The following is a 22,715-nucleotide window of genomic DNA, read 5'->3' on the forward strand; positions in this document are numbered from 1 at the left end:
TTCCTAATGTATCAGTAGAGGACTGCAGTTTGGCAGTTGGAAGTATTGTTGGACATAAAAGCATTAAATCAGCTGCCGAGAATGAATCAAGGAGTAGTAATCTTTGTTGACTGCGGTGGACAAGGTGCACACACTGGTTCAATCGGGGATAAGTGTTGACGGGGCTTTTCTTTCTGTAGAGCCGCTCTCCACACCAGGCAGAAATGTCTTTATTTCCAACGTTCCGCCGTTCATCAGTGATGAACTATTGAGAAGTCAACTAGCACGTCATGGGAAGATAATTTCCCCTATAAGAAAAATGTCGTCGGGATGTAAATCTCCGCTTTTAAAGCATGTTTTTAATGTTTAATGTTGTGACAGGTTTTAATGATTCTAAACAACAGCGGAGAGGAGCTTGAGTTGGTTTTTAAGATAAAGGTTGATGAGTTTGATTATGTGGTTTTTGTGAGTTCTGGTAATTCGGGGAAGTGTTTCGTATGCGGGGAACTGGGTCATATCTCCCGCGATTGTGCGGGGGAGAGGGGCAAGGCGACCTCCGCCTCAGCCCCAGGAGGGAGCGCGGGGCTGGGATCAGCGCAGGTAGTGGTACAGAGGAGGGAGGAGTGGTGCAGCGCAGAGCTGAGAGCAGTGACGACAACAGAGTCCCCGCTGCAGACCGCCAGCAATGTAAATAGAGTCCTTTTGCAGACCGACAGTAGCGCAGCAGATAGTATCCAGCTGCAGGGCCACAGAACCCGGTGTAGCAGGTACGAAGCAGAGCCTTGGTACAGAGGAGGGAGGAGTGAGGGAAGCTGCCCCCTCCCCCCTCAACTAGTGGGCGACTGTGGGGTAACAGGGGGTGGTGCGGGTGGTGCAGGTACAGAGGGAGGGAGGGGTGGGAGACCGCTGTTCCCCCCTCAACCAGTGGTTGTGTAGGTAAGGAGGTGGGAATCAGAGATGCTGCCCCCCCCCCCTTCAACAAGTGGCGAGGTAACAGAGGAGAGCAGAGTTTTTTTTTTGTCCCCCCAAGCCCAACACCGCGTCAGGGAAAAAAAAGGAATAAAAAAAAATTTGACAAGTGAAGTAATAGGGGAACATTTGAAATGTGGTGGACAATGTACACAGTCAGACAGTGGATGGCGTGGTGGGAAGTGATGGAGGGGTGGGGCTCTCAGGATAAGAAAAGAGTGACAAGTTTGGTCATAGAAGACACAGGTTCCTCTCAGTCCAGTATGGACGAGGATGAAGTTGAAAAACAATGGGGTGAGATTGAAAAAACAAATTTTTGAGGAAGATGAGTTCCCAAATGCTTCTCAAGTGTCTGATTCACAACGGAAAAAAATTTTATGCAGTCAGGCAGATACAGAAGTTCCTGCACACAAACAAAAAATTTGAGAAGTGTCAAAGTGGAAGATTTTTTTTTGAAGATTTGGAGATGTTTATTTTTTTCAGCAAGGACTCAAAATGAGGTCGAAGAACAATGGGGGGTACACTTCCCAGGAAGTTTTTAGACTGAGAAAGATTGTGCAGAAGCTCAAAAAACTGGATAATATAATGTTATCATGATAATGGAGCTTCTGATTGTGTGGAGCCCCGGCTGGACATTCAGGAAGGGAGTATACCTGGGCTTGGACAGTGTCTGCAAGCAGTTGGGACAATGACACTGAAAGATGTTGTGAATGTAGCCGGGGTCAGAGGAAGTGGCTTCTTTATTGGGGCTGAGGACGGCCTGTCACAACAGGGTCTGTCTGGACGATTGGACTGAAGCGCGGAGCGTCGGGGAACAATACCTGTTGCAGGATTATTTCGGTGGAACGGAAGGTCCTGATGAAGGGGATCTTTTTTTTTCATGAGCTGGATATAAAAACTGACACAAATGGACTGACGGGACCTTTTTGGGTTGCTCATATGTTGTTCTTGATGACATATTATGTGTTGAATGGAAGTATGGATATTTTTTTTTGTTTGGGTGGAGCTTCAATGTTTTTTTTGTTGTGTTGCAGACGGACAGGTGTATTTTAGCATTTTTTTTATTGTGAGATCTCATGTGGTTTTAAGTGTGATGGGGACATATGTTGCCCCGATATAATGTGTAGTTAGTTGTTTTAATTGTATTGACATACACATTGTACATTGTAATGAGAAATATGTAAATAAATGTTTTTTCTAAAATCAAAAAAAAAAAACAATCTCTCCTCCTCTCTCTCTCTCTCCCTCTCTCTCTCTCTCTCTCTCTCTCTCTCTCTCTCTCTCTCTCTCTCTCTCTCTCTCCTCTCTCTCTCTCTCTCTCTCTCTCTCTATCCTATCTTTGTCCCCCCCAGAGGGGTGTGATGAATATTTCATCTATCCTCTCAGCCCTCTTCGCTGATGGCCTCAGATAGTAATCTGGTCCCCCGATCGTTCCTCATCTCTGTCATTCTTACACAATCCAACTTTCCTTCTCCTCCTCCTTCTCATCCATCCCCTCCTCTTCATCTTTCTTCTCATCTTCCTTCCTCCTCCTCCTCCTCCTTCAATCACGACTGTTGTTCCACTTCCAGATCAATCTGATTCTCCAAGGTTTTCTCCTGCCGTACAGCTGAGGCTCTCCAGCCGCCTCCTCCTCGCGACCCTCCTCTCACCAGAGGTCACCCTGTAGATGTTGTAACAAACGTCACATACCGCTGGATGCCGACGGCAGCGGTGCACTCCCCCCCCCCCCCCCCCCCCCCCCCCCCCCATGTCAACAACCCTTTCACCAGCCTCTCCATCAAGCAGCGCTGTCCCGGCCCTAGGGGGGCTGCTCCACCTCATTGATATACGGCACGACCCTGTTGACCCTGGCTAGGAGAAAAGGGAAGAGGAGGAGGTAGAGGAGGAGGGTCCAAGGTGGCGACTAACAAGATTTCTGATTTAGGGACACTAGGTGGGATCTAAAACGTTGCCCTCTTATTCTTGATCCTCCAATCAGCAACAGTTGTGATTGTGGAGGATCAAAAAGGCAGAGTTTGACATTGGTAAATTGCTAGGTCTTCTTGGTCCACACCATGCATGTCCTTGATCTACTTCCTTGATCTCCTTCATCTCCTATATCTCAGATGAATCTACCTGGCATGTTCTATGTGGGGTGGGGGGGGGGGGGGGGGGGGGGGTCTCTAAATTTTCTTATGCACTTCGCTGTGCCATCTTTATTTTTGTAGATCGCTATGAAGTGTTTCGATGAGCTGATGACTAATTCACTTCCATGTACTGTATTTCAAAAGACGAAAACTGAACGGACACATCCGTACCTCACATTGCATAAAACTTGACCAATATGGCGGCAAAGTGAGATATCACTAATATACAGTGATGGGAATAACGGCGTTATAAATAGGGATGCCCCGATCGATCGGCCACCGATCGTTATCGGCCGATACTCAGTATAAATATGCAATCTGTGAATTCCGATAATGAGTCATATTCGCCGATCGCGGGAAACGATCAAGCGAAGGTCTCACTCGCTGTCTGTCTCAGACACACAGGACCTGCAAACTGCCGCTGCTCCTCCTCCCTAGCCCCGCCCCGCCCCCCGTGTACAGTTTGTAAACACTGAGGACTGAGAGGAGGCTCCCCTGCTCGAGTCTGTAGTGCATTCGACCTGAGCTAACGTTAGCTATCTAGCTATCGTTACTGTTTAAACAAAATTACCCAGTCAACTATTCACGTTTAGTAGGCATTGTCTAACGGTATTTAGCCGGCTAGCTACTGATAGCTCCTGATATCAACAAATGATCCAGAAAGTCTAGTAGTCCATGTTCATACCTCCGTTAGCTTGCGTTAGCTTGTTAGCTGACGTTAGTTATCTGTTCAAAACGAAATGTCCCATTGAACTAAAGTTCTGTCTTAACGTCATCTAGCCGGCTAGCAGTAGCTACAGATAGCTCTTGATATCAATGTCTTATAACATTGATTCAATGCGTATTGGAGCTGAGGGCTTGCTGAATGTGAAATGACCAAAGAACCGTAACGTTACCAATAGGGTCCAGCTGCAGCGCCGGAGAATCCTTTTTGGAGCTGGAGGCTACTAGAGTACACAGACAGTGGAGCTGTTTGCAGATAGCGAGCATTTTGACTTGTTGCGTGGTGGCGATGTCTCGCAGATAATACAAGTACAAGTCTAATTATATCAATATATATATTTTATAAAAAAGAAATGTTTTATATAAAATAAATTTTAATTTCTTTTTAATCAAAAACAATCGGTATCGGCCGATATGGCTCACGACGATCGGTGATCGGTATCGGTGGCAAAAAACGTGATCGGGGCATCCCTAGTTATAAATAACGGCGTTAGTTTTTTCAGTAACGAGTAATCTAACGGATTACTCTTCCAATCTTAATAACGCTGTTACCGTTACTACCAAAAAAATGCGGCGCGTTACTATAGATTGAAGCTGATTTTTTTTCATCAGCACAGATCTCTGCGCCGAGAAGCAATACTTTTTTTTCCTTGGTTAGTGGGCAGTGTGCGATTGGCTGAGGTTGAGTCAAATGTCATGGTAAGCCAATCAGAGGTAGAGGTGGGCGGGTGTTCGAAAGCATCCAGAGTCTGACACACAGCAACAACACAAGCGACTCAGTCAACGACAGACCGCGGGTCTGTGTACGTTTTGATAGTTTGTTTGGCGAGCCCAAATAATCCAAAACTAATCCAACGAACAACACAAGCGAGCAGTCAACGACTGCGGGTCCATGAACGTTTCCTTGTTCGCTCTTGTGTTAGTTGTGTTGCAGCGCAGGGCACTACAGTAGTGGAGGCTACAGCCTTATCAACAGTGCTGCACTTCCTGGTTTTAATAGCACATTCTTCAGGTGCTCAGAGATGTATGTCATGCATGTCTTAAATGTCATGATTAGATTAGTTTAGATGATTACATTAGATTCTTATATCTGTATGTTGTGTATGTTCATAAATGTCATGAATTGAAAATGGGGGACCCTGATGTAAACAAGACGAAAGTCTTTCTCTGGTCTGCATCCCCTTAACAATTGTGTGTATTGAGCTGTACTGTACTGTACCCATTCTGCAATCTGTTAATTAAAATGTTCAATCAATCAGTATATATTTGTTATTTATTTAATGTTGCCCAGTTGTGGCCTGTTGAGGGCAATACATATCAAAAGTTCCAAAACATCTATTGTGTTTGTATTTGTATGATTCACTATATAAACACAGTAATGATAATATCTACATAAATGGCATTTGATTGGAGGCTAGTCTCACTTTGTCCCACAGCAACATTAAAATAGTTTAGATTTGTGTATGTTGTTTATGTACAAAATGTACTTGAAAGTAAAGCAATAGTTACTTTCTGAAGTAACTAGTTACTTTTATAATTTGTAACTGAGTAAGTAATTTAGTAACTTTTTGGAAGAAGTAACTAGTAACTGTAACTAGTTACTTTTTAAATGTAACTTTTAAATGTAACTTGCCCCAACACTGCTAATATACAGTATATATATGCAAATGGAGGCACAACTCTTTTGGAGCCCTGGTGGTGTTGAGCCCTGAAGCATTGGTTATGTGTGCCTGGCTGGTAATCCATCAATAATAAAAAAAAAAAAAAAAAACACAATGGTCATGAATATTCATCAGGATGATGGGTTCGAGTCAAAACATTCATCGCTATGTTTACATTTCATGGAATTGCGATAACGCCCAGTCGTGCAACTTCTAGATCTAGAAACAGAACTGCAAGGCTTGTAATTCAAATTGACCCCCTTCACTAATATCTTCCCTCTTGAGGAGGAGAGGAGTGACAGGGAAGAGCAGCAGAGGAAAGGGGAGGGAGGAGGGGTGAATGGTGAGGTAGAGAGAGAGGGAGCAGGCGATCCGTGTCCCCGTCTCTGGTGACTCCTGGGTCCCTGTCCTCATCCAGGCCGGTCCAGAGTGCCTCAGGCTGATCCCCCTCTTATGCAATCTGCAGCTGAATTATTAAAGGAACATATGCTGCAGCTATGCTGTGGGAATCCAGTCGTGTCACCCTCCCTCCTCACAGCCGAAGGAACAGTACGTGTAGACACACACACATGCACAACGTTGACTCTCTCTCTCTCTCTCTCTCTCTCTCTCTCTCTCTCTCTCTCTCTCTCTCTCTCTCTCTCTCTCTCTCTCTCTCTCTCTCTCTCTCTCTCTCTCTCTCTCTCTCTCTCTCTCTCTCTCTCTCTCTCCCTCTACAGACAGGGAAGCACACAAAGTGCCGACACAGCAGTGACATATAAGCCAGACACAACCCCCACTGGAAACAGCAATGCACATTTCACGCGCGCACGCGCGCACGCACACACACACACACACACACGCACGCACGCGCGCGCACGCACACACACACACACACACACACACACACACACACACACACACACACACACACACACACACACACACACACACACACACACACACACACACACACACACACACACACACACACACACACACACACACACACACACACACACTTCATGCACAATATCCTCATTACAGACATACAGACATACGCTAACAGCAGGGTTCCCACTGACATTGCAAAAGGACTTTCAAGTAGTTTCCCAAGCACTATTTTTCATTTTAAAAGGGCATTTAAAAGGATCCAATAAAATTTTAAATGCTGTTTTTTTAAGCCAATAGCCTATGTATCTTAAAACCAATTTCCGACAATTAGTTTACATTTAAAAATTTAAATTTCTTGATTCAGAACAATTTGATCATGGATGAACAAAACTTTCAATGCGAATGGTTGATTTGAATTTCAAGGACTTTTTAAGCACCTTGTAAACATTTTTGATGTTTTCAAGGAATTCCAGGCCTTGACTTTTTTGTGTAAAAAATCAAGCACTTAAGCACTTCAAGGACCTTGTGCGAACCCTGGCTAACAGACACAAGTGTACTGCCAAGATAACGACCCCAGGTCAAAGACATTGTTATGTATGATCTATGGGCCTCATGCATTAACACACAATCCTCCTACGTGTTGTGATGTCAGAGATGTGTTTATCATTCTCCAAGACATCATTAAAAAAATTATAATAATAATAAAATGCAACAAAACAGAACAAGTGATTAGCCTCAGTGCATTCACACACACAGGTCTAGGATAGAAGGGATACACACCTTCCTGTGGTACATTGGCGTTCCTGGCGTTGTCCCTCTCCTCAGACGTCTCATTGCTCACGGCGTTGCCGCTCTTGGTCCTCCTCAGCACGCTGAAGGCCCTGTTGAGCCTCCTGAAGGAGCGACTCCTCACCGACGACCGGTCGAAGTTCCTGACTGGGAAGGAGAGAGGGAGGAAGAAAAGAAAAGACAAGACATGAGAGACTGTTTATAGACCAGCTCTGCAGCCTCGACAAGCCCGGACATGTCTGAGTCCTGCCTCCCCACGGCCAATGAAATTGCTTTATACCCGACTGTACCAGAAACAGATGTTTCAGAGTTGCTCTCCGCTCACGGCCCATTATTCAGGACCCTGATGAGGTTAATTAACTTAATTTGTTTAGTGTTTAGAGCGGAGCCGAGACCAATGCGTCTTTATTCTGTATGTCGATGTTAATAGATCTGCTCGCCCACAGCTTACTAAACCCTCGCTGGTCCCCGACTGTGATGTGTAATGCCATGCTACGCTAGCTACAGATCACGGCCAGTCAAACGATGTATTGAGATTCATTTAGGATGCCTCGGGTGACGGTGTATCAATAAAAATGTTCCTACTCAGACACTTTCTATTGTAGCTATACTGTATGTCAGCGGCCAGACTCTGTTGAAGTTCTTACAAATTGCACCATTTCGAGTGTTGACAAAATATGTGGGCAAATGTAAGGTTTAGGTACTAAAGAATCTCAATATACATTCATTTGAGTACAGTCATTAGTACAGTCAGGGACCAGAACACCAAACCCAGGTAATGTCAAACGAGGCTACAGTGCATGTTTCCAGTGTAGGACAGTCCTTTCAAGAATACAGCACTCATTCAAGGGTACTACGACTATGCTTGCACCTCATGGTCACATCACAAAACAAACTGGTCAGACTTCTACTTGACCTTACCCCTAGAACCCACCTCACCCCTGCCCACTTTGACAACCTAGGATGGCTTAGAGTAGACGACAGAGTAGAGCAACTTGCAATGGGCCTGGTCTACAAGATACACTATACGACTAAGGTACCCATGTACATGTCAAAATACTTCCCAAAGGTCACGACCACAACACCAGAGGAAGCTCAACAAATCATGTTAAACCCAGATTCGGCTCAAACAAGGGACTAAACACGTTTCGCAATTATGCCATATCAATGTGGAACGCCCTACCCAAAGCTGTAAAGGAATGTGAATCCCTACCCACATTCAAAACCGCTCTTAAAGAGCACCTACGGGAGGCTGCAATTCGAAACTGGCCACCGTAAATGTCCAAACCCCCCACCCCCTCCTAGACAGTCTCCTACCCACCGCATGTATATTTCTCTCCCACCCACCCACCCCCTCCAAATGTACAGTCTCCTCCCCACCCTATGTATATTTCTCTCCCACCCACCCACCCCTCCTAATGTACAGTCCCCTCCCCATCATATGTTCAAGTTCAAGTTCAAGTTTCTTTATTAGTTGTCATACAGAAGTACAGAATACTTTTATACAAAATGCTTCTTTCTGTTACTCTCCAGAGACTGTGCTAGACAAAAAAGATAAGTATAAAATTAAATAAGTATAGCAGTATAAAATAGAAGTCACGTACGTAGACACAAATGTTCAATATGTACATATGTACAATGTTCAATGCAGAGTAGAAGTAACTGAGTTACCATACAATATACTATACAATATACTAATATACAATATACTATATAGTGCAAAGCAGAAATGGGATGAGGTACAATTTAGGTACAATTTACAGTAAGGTGTACTGAGGTATGGGTTGTAGTGCAAATTCTTTGCCAATAAATATAAAGTGTGTTTAGGTGTTCTAAAGTGTGTAAGTGGGTGCTGCAGTGAGTTTAAAGTGAGTGTGTGCATGTGGATGTGTGTGCTGTGAGTGCATTTGATGGTTGTTGTATAGTGTTATTGTTCGTTGAGCAACCTGATGGCCTGGGGATAGAAGCTTCTTCTGAGTCTTTCTGTGCTTGCCATGAGACTCCGGTATCGCTTGCCTGACCGCAGCAGTTCAAAGAGGCAGTTGTTTGGGTGGCTGGAGTCTTTGATAATTATCTTAGCCTTACCCATGCACTGCTTGTTGTAAATGTTCTGGAGAGTGGGAAGCCCCCCTCCAATTGTGCGTTCGGCTGAACGGGCCACTCTCTGTAGTCTGCTACGGTCTTGTGCGGTGCTATTCCCAAACCAGGAGGTGATATTGCTAGTCAAGATGCTCTCTATTGTACATGAGTAGAAGTTCTTAAGGATCTTCTGACTGACTTGGAACTTCCTTAGGCGCCTGAGGAAGTAGAGGCGTTGCCGTGCCTTCCTCACAACACTGTCAATGTGTGTGGTCTATGTCAAGTCCTCAGATATGTGGACTCCGAGGTACTTAAAATGTTCACTCTCTCAACCGGTGCCCCATCGATGCTGAGGGGGCTGTAGTCCCTGACCCCCGACCTCCTAAAGTCCACAATCATCTCCTTTGTTTTGCTGACATTCAGGGAGAGGCTGTTCTCTTGACACCATCCCGCTAGGACCTTGACCTCTTCCAGGTAGGCCCTCTCGTCGTTTGCAGAGATCAGGCCCACCACTACTGTGTTGTCAGCAAATTTGATGATTGTGTTGTTGTTCCGCTGTGCCACACAGTCATGTGTGTACAGGGAGTAGAGGAGGGGACTCAGAACACAGCCCTGGGGGGGCCCCTATGTTGAGGGTGATGGATGAGGAGGTGCAGTTGCCTGCTCTCACCACCTGGGGTCTGCCCGTCAGGAAGTCCAAGACCCACTGGCAGAGGTCATAGTTCAAGCCCAGGTCCCTGAGCTTGGCTATGAGTTTGGAGGGGACTATGGTATTGAATGCTGAGCTGAACAGTCGATGAACAGCATTCTCACATAGTTCCCCTGCCTCTTGTGTATATGTATATGTATATACTCTGTCAGGATCTATGGGTAACAGTACTGTATATTTGAATATCGTATATGTCACAAATGTAACAGTACTAAATACCTGTATGTCCCTATGCCATAAATGTCATGTATGTTGAGTATGTCATAAATGTCAATATGAATTGAAAATGGGGGACCCTGATGTAAACAAGACAAAGTCTTTCTCTGGTCTGCATCCCCTTAACAATTGTGTGTATTGAGCCGTACTGTATTGTACCCATTCTGCAATCTGTTATAAAGTTAATAAAGTTTTCATTCATTCATTCATTCATTCATTCATTCATTCATTCATTCATTCATTCATTCATTCATTCATTCATTCATTCATTCTTTGCAGAGCATATAAACCGCAGCAGTGATATACAGTAACTAGTGTGTGTGCGTGACTGACGTCTTTGACTGGGACCCTCCCAGAGAGAGGGTAACCCTGATCCTCTCTGAGGAGAAACAGACACACACAGGCTCCGGGAGGCTGCACTGGCGAGGCAGCAGAACCCAGCCAGGCTGCACCGAGAGGGGGGGGTTATAGCGAGCCTCTGCAGCACCCCTCCCTCCCTCTGCGGGCCTAGGGAGACGCGAGGGCTCCTGACAGCCACATTATTCTTTAAAAGCGCCGGCCTCTTCTGAAGCTGACAGCTTGTTCAGCAGCACTGGCTCTCGCTGGCTCTCACGGCGGCTGGGCCTGAAAGTGCTGGTGCAGCGTCATGCGTTGTCCCCACTGGCTGTGCACTCATGTCAGGAGAAGGAAGAGGAGGAGGAGGAGGAGGATAAGGAGGAGGGGGGGGTGTGTGAGAGTGGAACACTCATGGCTGGCTCCTGGCCTTCCAGGTGGGGAAAGTGGAGAGTGAGGGACGATCACATCATTCAGCATTAATGGACCTGCACTGGCTATATATAATCTGTCCCAGCCCATTTTTCCTTCCCCCCCCTCTTTCTCTGCCCATCTCTCCCTCTCTCATTTCCTCTCCACTCTTCTCTCTATCCCTCCTCCCCTCAGTTCTCTGTCTTCTCTTCTACAAAGAAAATATTTTATGGATTCCTGGAGAGTGAGAGGAAAAAAACAAAGGCAGTAAAGCTAATTGGCTACTGTGATTTCTATCAAAGGTCATTAGTTAGAACAAAGACTGTATCTGGACGTGCACGAGTGGGAAGGTGTAAATGTGTGTTTGAACAGGGCTCAGCGGCGTATGGGTTGTGTGACTGAGAGATGGTGACTGTGACTAGAAAGCCTCCACGGGTTCTATAGTTTCTATCGATTTTCAATCTGTCACACTGCAGGCACGTATGCTTGTGTGCTCGCACACACACACACACACACGCACGCGCACGCACACACACACACACACACACACACACACACACACACACACACACACACACACACACACACACACACACACACACACACACACACACACACACACACACACACACACACACACACACACGCACAAACACGCACACACACACACACTCTGCATTGTACATTGTATATGTATTGAACACTTTTGTCTACGTACTTTACTTCTATTTTATACGTTACTATACTTATTTTATACTTATCTATTTTTATCTAGCACAATCTCTGGAGCAAAACAGAAAGAAGCATTTTATATAAAAGTATTCTGTACTTCTGTATGACAACTAATAAAGAAACTTGAAACTTGAAACTTGAACACACACACACACACACTCACTCTCTCTCTCTCTCTCTCTCTCTCTCTCTCTCTCTCTCTCTCTCTCTCTCTCTCTCTCTCTCTCTCTCTCTCTCTATTCTCTCTCTCTATTCTCTCTCTCTCTCTTGCTCTCGTACAAAGGTTACTTCATGCAGCACTGCACATAATCACGCACAAACACACACACACATCCGTTTCGCTCACTCACACTCACTCTTCTTGGTGTTGCTGCGAGCCGCCAGGCTGGTGGTGCTGCCCGATTGGCTGTTGTCCTCCATGCTTGGGTCGAAGGCGGGGTTGACCAGGCCCGGCTCGTCCGATAGCAGGGCCACGGCGGCAGAGGTGGGGCCATCGTTGGGCAGCGTGGCAACGGTGAGTTCTGACGTGCTGTCTGTGCAGTCACCCTCCTGGGACCGGCGCTTCCTGTCCGCCGACAGCCCATAGTGAGATGCCCCTTTACACCTGCACACATAGACACACACACACAAGGGGATCAAGGGTCAGTCACGCAACCAAAGCAATAAGTAGGCGGGGTCAAGTATTGCATTAGCGAGTGACAAGAGGATGGAATGGCGATATTGATAATGTCACAATGGGAAAAACCTTTCATCTGTTTTCAATTATAGGACTATTGAAAAATCCCAATAGGAAATGTATGGTGAGTAACAGGTAGAGACAGCTGTTTACATTTACATGTAGTCATTTAGCTGACGCTTTTATCCAAAGCGACACGTTCTGTACAACAAGTCAGCAGGAAGGGTACAACTCTGGCAGCTAAGGGTCAGTAACATTGTTTGTCAAACAGTGTTGAACTCAAGTGCTACAGTCTTGAGTGCATAGTAGTATAAACATAATAGCATAGTAGGTACTAGTAATATAGGCAAGGTAGATTCCAGTATACAACCACAGTCTTCTACTACTGGCGAGTCGAATAAGCAGGTCTGCTTTCTCCTACTGTTGGCCACTGAGCTGCATGTATCAAGGCCAGTTCAGCAGTAATCCATGAGGGAGGGCAGAGCGCTGTTCATTCAGCGTTATTCATTCATTGCTATTCATTCAGCATTATACCTGGTCCTGCCCATATTATCCTGCCAGTCCCAGGATCGAACGGCTGTTGGGTACCACTACCCCCCTTTATACCCCCAATTTTTCCCCATAGAGAAAGCAGCCTCTGTGGAGCACATTGTAACGTGGTACATGTATACTGTAAAAAATTATGTAAAATGGTAAATGTCTGGCAGCAATGGTTGCCAAATACTTACTGTCAAATTACAGTAAAATCAAATACATTTACAGATTACAGCCTTTATTTAATGGTTAATATTTTGATAAAGGGTAATTTACTGTATTTGTATGGCATTTACACTTAAAGTAGAAAACAAAAGTAACCTGTAAAATAATACAGGGAATTTCCTGTGAATCTTAATTTTTTTTTAACAGTAGTACTATGCATAACTAAAGGGAAAGGTCATGTAAATGGTAAATGGCTGCTTTTTTATATAGCGCTTTTATTCAAAACGCTTTACAATTTGTTACTCACATTTTACCCATTCACTCACACATTCACACACACATTCACACACCAACGGCGGAGGCAACCATGCAAGGTGCCAACCTGCTCATCGAGAGCAATTAGGGGTTAAGTGTCTTGCTCAAGGACACATTGACACACTGCCCGGGAGGAGCGGGAATCGAACCGGGAACCTCCGGATTGCCAGACGACTGCTCTACCTCCTGAGCCACTGTCGCCCCTCATGTGAAGACCCCTGGTTAACGTGAGTGGACTTCAGCTGCCTGACTCTATTCTCAATGCTAACTTCCCACCCTCTGCCCTGTAGAGGCTGCCTGCCACACAGCGATCTGACCTCCACGTTACCTAGCTACCACCACAACACAACAACCTCTCCCATGCAGCAGTATACAGTATCACACAGCTATCTGACCTCAGCGCGAGATACCTGTAGCTACCACCACAACAAACAACCCCTCCCACACACTGTGGCAGCAGCACACAGCCTTTACACTTGGCCATAATGATATAAATCATAATCCTTCATATAGTAGGTTATAGGCGGGATTATCATTAGTATTATTACTGATATTTTCTTTTCATAATATTTTCTTTTCATAGTGTGGAAATTTGGGTTGTATGAAAATGAGTTAATATGAGTTGCATAAGATAATGGAGTGTGAAGAGGGTAGGTAGTTTTACTAATACATTCATATTGATCATGAAGATCTGACTGATGCGGTTCCACCACACATGTCCTCACAAAGCTTTGGACATTTGTATGCATATCATTTAAGTGCAATTTCTAGATTTGTTTTGCCTGTTTGCCTACAGTACATTGCTTATGTAGACACCCGAAAATGTATGACTATTATTCAAGGTGTCTAACGCTAATCTTTTGCATTCCTTGTGTTCACGAGGACGTTGTGTAACCGGCTGACCGCTCTTGATCATCCCTACCGCGACATTGACACTTAACTTGCTGCTCTCTTTGATTCTCCCTATCCTAACATTGACGCTTCATAGTGGGACAGGATACAGGTGCCGCCAGGGGCGCTGGTGGTCACGTTGGGCAGGGAGTCACAGGTGAAGAAGAATGGGTTCAGAGCGCGGTGCCGAGGGAGGGGCTTCCTCTTCAGTGTTTTCGACAGAGGGAGGAGGACGCACAGAAAGGGAGCTCCGGAGATTCAGCATGCGAGAGATAAACTCAGTTACAAAGCGGGTTATCCTAGAAGTATATGCGGTAGCTTAGCGTTTGGTTAATGCGGAAGAGACATTGTGAATTAACCAGCAGGCGAGCGACTGCCGAAGACCAGGTGGTAGATATTGTCCACCTTGCGTTAGCTGTGTATAGGCGTTATGACAGGGGGTTCACCATGACCCACAGCTTAGCTTTGTTTAGGCTAGCACCACAGTTTAGCCTGCGTGTCGGCCCACCCCTTCAGCCCAGCAGCGGACGTCACTACACTACATGCTCCTCCAGCCCATCCCAGCCCTTACCCCAGCAGTCACCTGCCCAGCGTCTACCCTGCCCCGCTGCCTGTTATCGCGGGATCTCCCGGCGGCCATCTTACCACCCGGACGAGTGGTGGTGAGAGCAGGCCCGCCATCTTGGATAAGTACAGCGGCGCTCCGAGTGCTGAAACTTTATCGGTAGACATTTCCACTGTGTGGCGCAGGCTCTCTAAGGGCGAAGATAAACGGTGCTTTGAACTAACGCTGGCAGCAGTGTCTAGGGGCGCCCGACCATTCATTGTTTTGGGGAAAAGCCGGCTGTAGATAGGACTTTTATTTGCTAATGTGGGCCCACTGTTAATTTCTTTTGAGAGTAGTAATAATAATGTGTGGTTCTTTATAAAATTCCCATTGAACTCCTTTACTCCTTACCTTGTTTTCCACCTACCGCAAAGCGGAGCAGTAGATAACCCTTAAAGGGAAGAGGTTCTTACTGTGTCTGTAATATAGAGTGAGAGCACTAGGTGCCCAGTGTGGAAGTAGCCTTGATAGATATGCGATAATGTGTAACATGCTAAGCCTTCAGTAAAGGAGACGTAAATGGGAGCACAGTGTGTGTGTCTTTAATGTGCATTCTGTCTAACCCTTTTCTCTCCGGGTAATGCTCATTATTGTTTAACCCTTTCCCCACCCCGCCTATAGTTTATTGTAAAAGGTCTCCACTCATCATTAAGGAAGAGTACTGCTTTGGGGAGCGAATATATCATCCACCCTACTGCCATTGGGTGTGGGTGGGCTCAGGAAGTATTGGAGGAAGTGTGGGTGTGTGGGGAGCTACTGCTGATTGCCCTGGAGGGCAAGAAGGACCAGAGGTCAGTGAATCCTAGGCCCCATCCACTCCTGCTGCTCGACCTCCACTTCAACATTCTTGGCCTACAGTCGGGGACCCAGCTGGACTCAGCTCTGCTGCGTTCTCGCTACCAGGTGGCCGTGTACAACCACTCCCATAAAGCAGGGATAATCCACCCTGCTACACTTATATGTGGTATTACATTCATTTTAATAGTCTGTCGGTGTGCTGTTATGCGAGATGCGAGATGCCCTCTGCCGTGTATCCTTTGTGCTGTCCTGTTGGAATATCGTGCATTGTTGTACGCTCTTGCACAGACAACCGAGCGAAATTCAGGTGTATCCCGATTCCCTACACGCATACACAGTGAATATCAGAGAGCCCCCTGCCGCCGCTGTCATATCGCCTGTCGTCAAACGTAAAGGAAGGATTTTTCACATAACAGTGTTACCTCTGGCGTCTTGTTGTTTCTGTTCCTGGTAAACCTGCTTTGTGACAGTATTATATAATCACATCACATGTACAATGGCTTTGTTCAGAGGCCATGGTTGAGCACCCCTGACAGACGACTGAATACAATTGTGGCCAAATACAACGTTACAGAGAGAGAGAGAGAGAGAGAGAGAGAGAGAGAGAGAGAGAGAGAGAGAGAGAGAGAGAGAGAGAGAGAGAGAGAGAGAGAGAGAGAGAGAACATGCACAACACTGGAATACAAAACCTCAACAAACGTCTCAAGAATTGGTTCCAAGTGTCTTTTTTTCTCTCTCACTTATTATCTGCTCGACAACACAAACAGCACACAAGAAGGATAAACATACACACTTAATTGAACGTGGGTGCGCCCGCATGCATGCACGCACATGCACACACACACACACACACACACACATGCACACACAGCTGCACACCCTGAAGGACACACAAATACACACCCTGAAAACCACTCCGTGACAAATATCGAAGAATGTTTGTGCATAAATTGAACATATCCCCATGGGGCAGGATATTGTTTTGTCCGAGAATCTTCCCCCATCTGTGAGCCATAGCCAGGCCCTGGCTGAGCTCCGTCACAAGCAGGAATAACATATTGGCCTGCGTCTCTGTGGAGCCATCAGCACAAACATTAGCTGGGTTTTAATGAGCTGGATCAAACCCAGACACATCTTTAATTAACGGTAGGTCAGAAATACAGGAAAAACTGGACCCATTCTGTTGTGGTGCTGTGTGTGGATGGGCTTGTACATTTCACTGTGTTACACATGGAAGACACTGATGCATTAGACACAAAATGGCGGGGTAAAGTAATAGCTAGGTAAAATGGTGGCCATCAGACATCGTCTCCTATTAGGAAGGTCACAAATAAAATAAATAGTATTAGATGACTACAGCAACAGGATCCATCTCAGGGAGGACATTGGCCCTCGAGGGACACCACTCCGATAGACCATTTTGTCTCAATAACAGAACTGTCTGAGCAGGTCTTGCACTGTGTCCATATTTCAGAGGGAAAGTAATTTTACCTTGAAGTGGGTTCTATATCTTACTTGAATCCATGGGTCTGGATCTCTCAGTTAGATACAGCATAACACTATGGCTCAAGTACTTATCGATCCAAATATATGGCTCCTGACATAACAGTGCTATGCAGTGTGCGTGTGTGTGTCTTGTGCATGTGTGTGTTATGTATGTGTGTGTGTATGTGTATGTCTTGTGCATGTGTGTGTGTGTGTGTGTGTGTGTATGCATGTCTGTATGTATGTGTGTATGTGTATGAGTGCTATTTCGGGCTGTTGCTGTTCATTTAGCGTTAATAAATTGAATGCTATGAAGCATGTCGATGCAGCAATACACCACTTAACTGAGCGAAGTGGTCGGGGGCGGGCAGTGTTTCAGTCTGCAGCAGAGCCGAGGAGGGCGGTGCTGCAGTGGACAGACTTCATGTCACTCACTATCAATTAGAGGAAGCAAAGCTGCGTGCTCATCAGCTATAAAACACTAGTGGTAAACCAGCACATCATGGCCTCAAAGGGGCTACAAATTAATTGTTCTTTAAGAAGTCCCACATGCAAATGTTTATGCTTATAAATTATGCATGTTTCAGCTGATGCTGTGGTACAGGAGTTTCAGGGTCCGGGCCAGCAGGCTCCCGGACAGTTTTTTCCCCCAGGCAGTAAGGCTCATAAGGGATGTCCGATATTATCTGCCGATATTGGCATTAAAATGAGATATCGGAAATTATCGGTATCGGTTAAAAAAAAATTATACTTTTAAATTTTTTTTTATACATTTATTTCACCTTTATTTACCCAGGGAAGCAAGTAAGAACAAATTCTGATTTTATTTATTGTCAAAAGTATGCATAATGTTGTGTTAATTCCATGACAAGATATATGTAATGTTAATTACCTGAAATTATTAAGTTTTTTGGGGGGGGAAACCCTGCATATATCGGTATCGGTTGATATCGGTTGATATCGGTATCGGAAAATAAGAGTTGGACAATATCGGTATATCGGTATCGGTAAAAAAGCCAATATTGAGCATCCCTATTATAACGGTCTGCTGCCTGTCTGCCCACTACTCTGCCCACTACTCACTCACTGTATTGAGCCACAACACTGTGACTATTGTATTACAATTTAGTGCTAATACCGTGTTTCTGCTGCCACCTGCACACACTACACCTGTACTGTGATTATTATACTGTGACTATTATTAGAACTCGGTGCAACTTTATCATTGTTTCGGCCACTACTTTGCACACACTACTAATCACACTACTGTGATTGTTATATTACAGTAACATTGTTCTGTTGCCACTTTGCACACTTTACACCCACAGTGTGATTATTGTAAATTAGTGTATTGCAAATTAGAGCTGTTCCATTGTGTTTCTGCTGCTATTTTCTTTTCATGCTATTCCTATTGATGTTTTCATTTTTTTTTATTGATGTCGCTACGAGGCAGAGGAGCCAAGACAAAAGATTGTATGCTGTACTGTATGAAAGATGAGACGACAAATACATCTGAATCTGAATGTAAGTGCACATACACACACACACACACACACACACACACACACACACACACACACACACACACACACACACACACACACACACACACACACACACACACACACACACACACACACACACACACACCACACACACACACACACACACACACACACACACACACACACACACACACACACACACACACACACCCACACACACACACACACACACACACACGCCTATGCTTAACCAGTGATAAAGTAGGCGTTAGGTAGTTTGCTGCTTGGGCGCACATGTCACATGACCAGAAACGTCAGTGGCCAATCAGATCGCACCAGAAACGTCAGTGGCCAATCAGATCGCAGAACGCGAACGCGGAACTGGAAATCCGTTGGCAAAAAACTAGACGCAACCAGGGCAGGATTTAGGTTACTTCAAGGTTACTGGACTAGTTGACTCATGGGCAGGAAGACAATAGTTCTTCTCTGAGGCAGCAGCATGCAGCCATTGTTTTGTGTGTACGTGTGTGACTGGTTTGTTAAAGGCTTTGGCTCCCCTTAATTACAATCTCTCCCTCCTGGGGATAAGACCTGCCTTAGACAGTTAGCCATATCTGCACTGCTTATAGTTTTAATGCTCGTCCTGAAGAATTAAGGCTGCAATCTCTCTTCAACTGAGGTCAAGGGCGGGAAATGTGACGACTCCATGTGTGAAATATTAACACAAGGTGGTCCTTCAGATACACGCCCCAGGTAGCAGAGCGCACACACATGCACACGCACGCACACACACACACACACACACACACACACACACACACACACACTAGCTCTCTCTCACAGACTCACTGAGTCTTGTATTGTTATTCTCTCTCTGATCACCAATACCCTTTTACCCTTTTTACCCCCCCCCCCCCCCCCCCCCCCTCCCCTGTTTTGGTAAACAAATGCGATGCTTTTATCAGGCGTGGCTGGCCGTGTTTGTGCTCTGCTCTCCATCCCCCCTCGCTATGTGTGTAAGAGTGTGATTTGTGGAGGGCGATCATGGCAGAGCTTAGAGCAGCACACTCATTAGTGCTGGAGCACCCGCGGCCCCCGTTTACAGAGCCTCCGTTATCGCGACGGCCCTCTAAACCCTGCGATCCGCGGAGAGATCGGGAACCAACAGCCACCAAAACAGCCTCATCATCCATCACCCCCTCCTAAATTCATCCTCCACCTCCACCTCGCTCTCTCCAGCCAGCGCAGTGATAATTACCCATGGCGCTGTGAGCGTGGGGTGACGGAGGCGAGATGCTGGCTGCAACACAAACGGTCTGGCTCGCTTGCAATGTGAAATAAACACCAGCTCACAACAACTCATCAAAGCCTGTGAGATTCTCCAATCCTCTTTAGGGGTTGAGTGGATTATCCTCCCTCAACCCAAATACCCTCCCCGCTCCCTGACTGCATGCACCGCGGGATGGAGGGGTAGACAATTATATCGCTCCACACACTCAGGGCTAGATCCACAAAGAATGGATTGCACGGAGCAAGTTGTACCCATTCTGCAATCTGTTAATAAAATGTTCATTCAATCAATCACTGTGCAGATTGATTCATTGAATGAAAACTTTATTAACAGATTGCAGAATGGGTACAATACAGTACAGCTCAATACACACAATTGTTAAGGGGATGCAGACCAGAGAAAGACTTTCGTCTTGTTTACATCAGGGTCCCCCATTTTCAATTCATAATGAATTTTAAGTAAGGGTGCAACTTGCTCCGTGCAATCCATTCTTTGTGGATCTAGCCCTCAGTGTACAGCACCAGATAACCCTGGGCGCTGCCCCAAAACCGGGTCAGACAGTGTATATTGTGTATACAGCATAGCGAATTCAGGGGGCAGCCAGGAGTTGGACCCGGGTCACCCAGAGCACAGGTGACGGCGTTAACCAGTCAACTAAAGCGTCCGACCCATTAGCCAAGGGCTAGCGAGTTTAGGCATCCGTGGTCATCACAGTATGTTTGCACACTCACTGTATCGTGTATATTTCTTATGTACAATCTCTGTGTCTGTATTATGGTGAAATAGATGTCAGGAAAGGTTGAATGGAAGAGACTAGGAGCACTCTTTTGAGTTTATTGGGACCCCAACGAGGCTGACATTTAATCTAAAACGCCTTCCTCTGAGCCGACTCCCTTCCTTCTTCTCAGAAATAATTGCCAAACATTTTCACAATCCCAGAGTCCTTTTTTCAACCATTAACTCTTTCACCTCCCCTCCACCCGCCCCCTGCCCTGATACCTCCCCCTCTAAATGTGAAGAATTCCTAAACTTCTTCATCAGGAAGGTGGAAACCATCATAGTAGCCATCTCACCGTCCTCCTCCACTCCCCCTCCTACCCAGCCCCCCTCTCCGGCCCCCCCTCCTGCCCAGCCCCCCTCCCTCCCAGCCCTCCTGCCCAGCCCCCCTCCCTCCCAGCCCTCCTGCCCACCCCCCCCTCCCTCCCAGCCCTCCTGCCCGGCTCTTTTGAGCAACTTCCAACCCATCTCTCTAACCACTCTCAGAGAGCTGGTGGCTGGCATGAGGACTGTCACATCCCCACTTGATGCCCTCCCTACCCATCTTCTAAAATAGTCCATGGACATAGTAGGCCCCAGTATTCTGTCTATTATAAACAGCTCTCTGGACTCTGGCTCTGTTCCCTCCTCCCTTAACCACGCCATGGTTGAGCCCCTCCTAAAAAAACCTAACCTGGACCCTGCTCTCTTCAATAATTACACGCCCATATCCAAACTACCCTTCCTATCTAAGATTTTAGAAAAGGCTGTCCTGGCACAACTCCTCCCCTTCCTACATCAAAACAACCTCCTAGACAAATTCCAGTCAGGTTTCAGGGCAGGACACAGCACTGAGACAGCGCTAGTCAAAATATACAATGACCTGCTTCTCACCATCGACTCAGGTAGCTCTGCCATGCTCCTCCTCCTGGACTTGTCCGCAGCGTTCGACACGGTCGACCATTCCACCCTGGTCGATCGTCTCGAACACAGGCTTGGTACTTAGCTGGTTCTCATCCTTCTTGAGCGACCGCTCCTTTTCGGTCAGTTTGGGTGGACACTCTCCCACAGCTAGTCTACCGTATGGGGTCCCCCAAGGTTCCATCCTGGCCCCCATACTCTTCTCTATTTACATGCTCCCCCTGGCCGAAATCATCCACAAACACAACATTTCATACCACTTTTATGCCGATGACTCCCAAATCTACCTTCCACTCAACCCCTCTGACACAGCTAACCTAGACTCCCTTAAAACTGTCTCAGGGACATAAAATTGCAATTGTATCCTGCCCCTCCCCCTTGTATCTCTTATTGTGCTCCTCTGTCCCCTGTGTGCTATATTGTACTTTGTGCTTCCCTATCCGTGTGTTGGCTTACTGTTGTCCTATTCTCTGAATCTACTCTCTTGTCCTGCTGTGCCTTTTTTGTATTTTTGTATTTTATATTATGACATTTTATGCTTTGATTGTACAGCACTTTGGTTGGCTCTTGAGTTCTTACACGTGCTTTATAAATAAATTACTTGACTTGACTTGACTTCTCTGTGTGTGCCTGTTTGAGGTACCTGTGTGTGCCTGTTTGAGGATACACATTGGCTTGACAGCATTGCGTTCCGCTGCCCTCACCCATGCCAGTCAGCATGCATGGGATGACCGGGGCGAGGCGGTCCCTGTGGGCACACCCCCCCCTCATTGGAGATACTGTGATGGATACTCACTATTAAATCCCTCTCTTTGGTCTGTTCGCTCTGACTGAGCTACTGCACTTAGGATGCCTGTGAGTCCGGCTTCCTCTCCTCCAGCCTCTCTAATCCAGGGCAGAGTACGTCAGGCTGTAGTTCCCAAAGCGCTGACTCTTGAGAGCTAACTTCTTAGCGCTCGTGAAAATGTAACATTCAACACACTTGACATGTTGTAAAAGTGGGCGGAGAGAAAGAGAGGCTTCTGTTGTGCTCTCAGCCCTGAGGAGGCCTGCAGGCATTTCCAGGTGGAGAATTGTGGTGTGTGTGTGTGTGTGTGTGTGTGTGTGTGTGTGTGTGTGTGTGTGTGTGTGTGTGTGTGTGTGTGTGTGTGTGTGTGTGTGTGTGTGT

The 22,715-nt window shown here is 46.1% G+C and overlaps 1 protein-coding gene across 5 annotated transcripts in view; it reads right to left on the bottom strand.

Annotated features, from left to right (window-relative positions):
• The window catches only part of lnx1 (ligand of numb-protein X 1), a 103,806-nt gene that overhangs the window by 25,476 nt on the left and 55,615 nt on the right, over window positions 1–22,715 (bottom strand). For 3 of the 5 annotated variants that reach the window (XM_084307359.1, XM_084307360.1, XM_084307362.1), the window contains 2 exons: window positions 11,954–12,207; window positions 7,115–7,270 (listed from right to left, as the gene is read on the bottom strand). In XM_084307359.1, the coding sequence (XP_084163485.1) occupies window positions 7,115–7,270; window positions 11,954–12,207 (410 nt within the window). The remainder of the gene's footprint in view (window positions 1–7,114; window positions 7,271–11,953; window positions 12,208–22,715) is intronic. The other 2 variants (XM_084307361.1, XM_084307363.1) reach the window with 1 other exon arrangement.

Source organism: Notolepis coatsorum, assembly GCF_963971535.1.
Source record: "Notolepis coatsorum genome assembly, chromosome: 2".
NCBI classification, from domain to species: Eukaryota; Metazoa; Chordata; class Actinopteri; order Aulopiformes; family Paralepididae; genus Notolepis; species Notolepis coatsorum.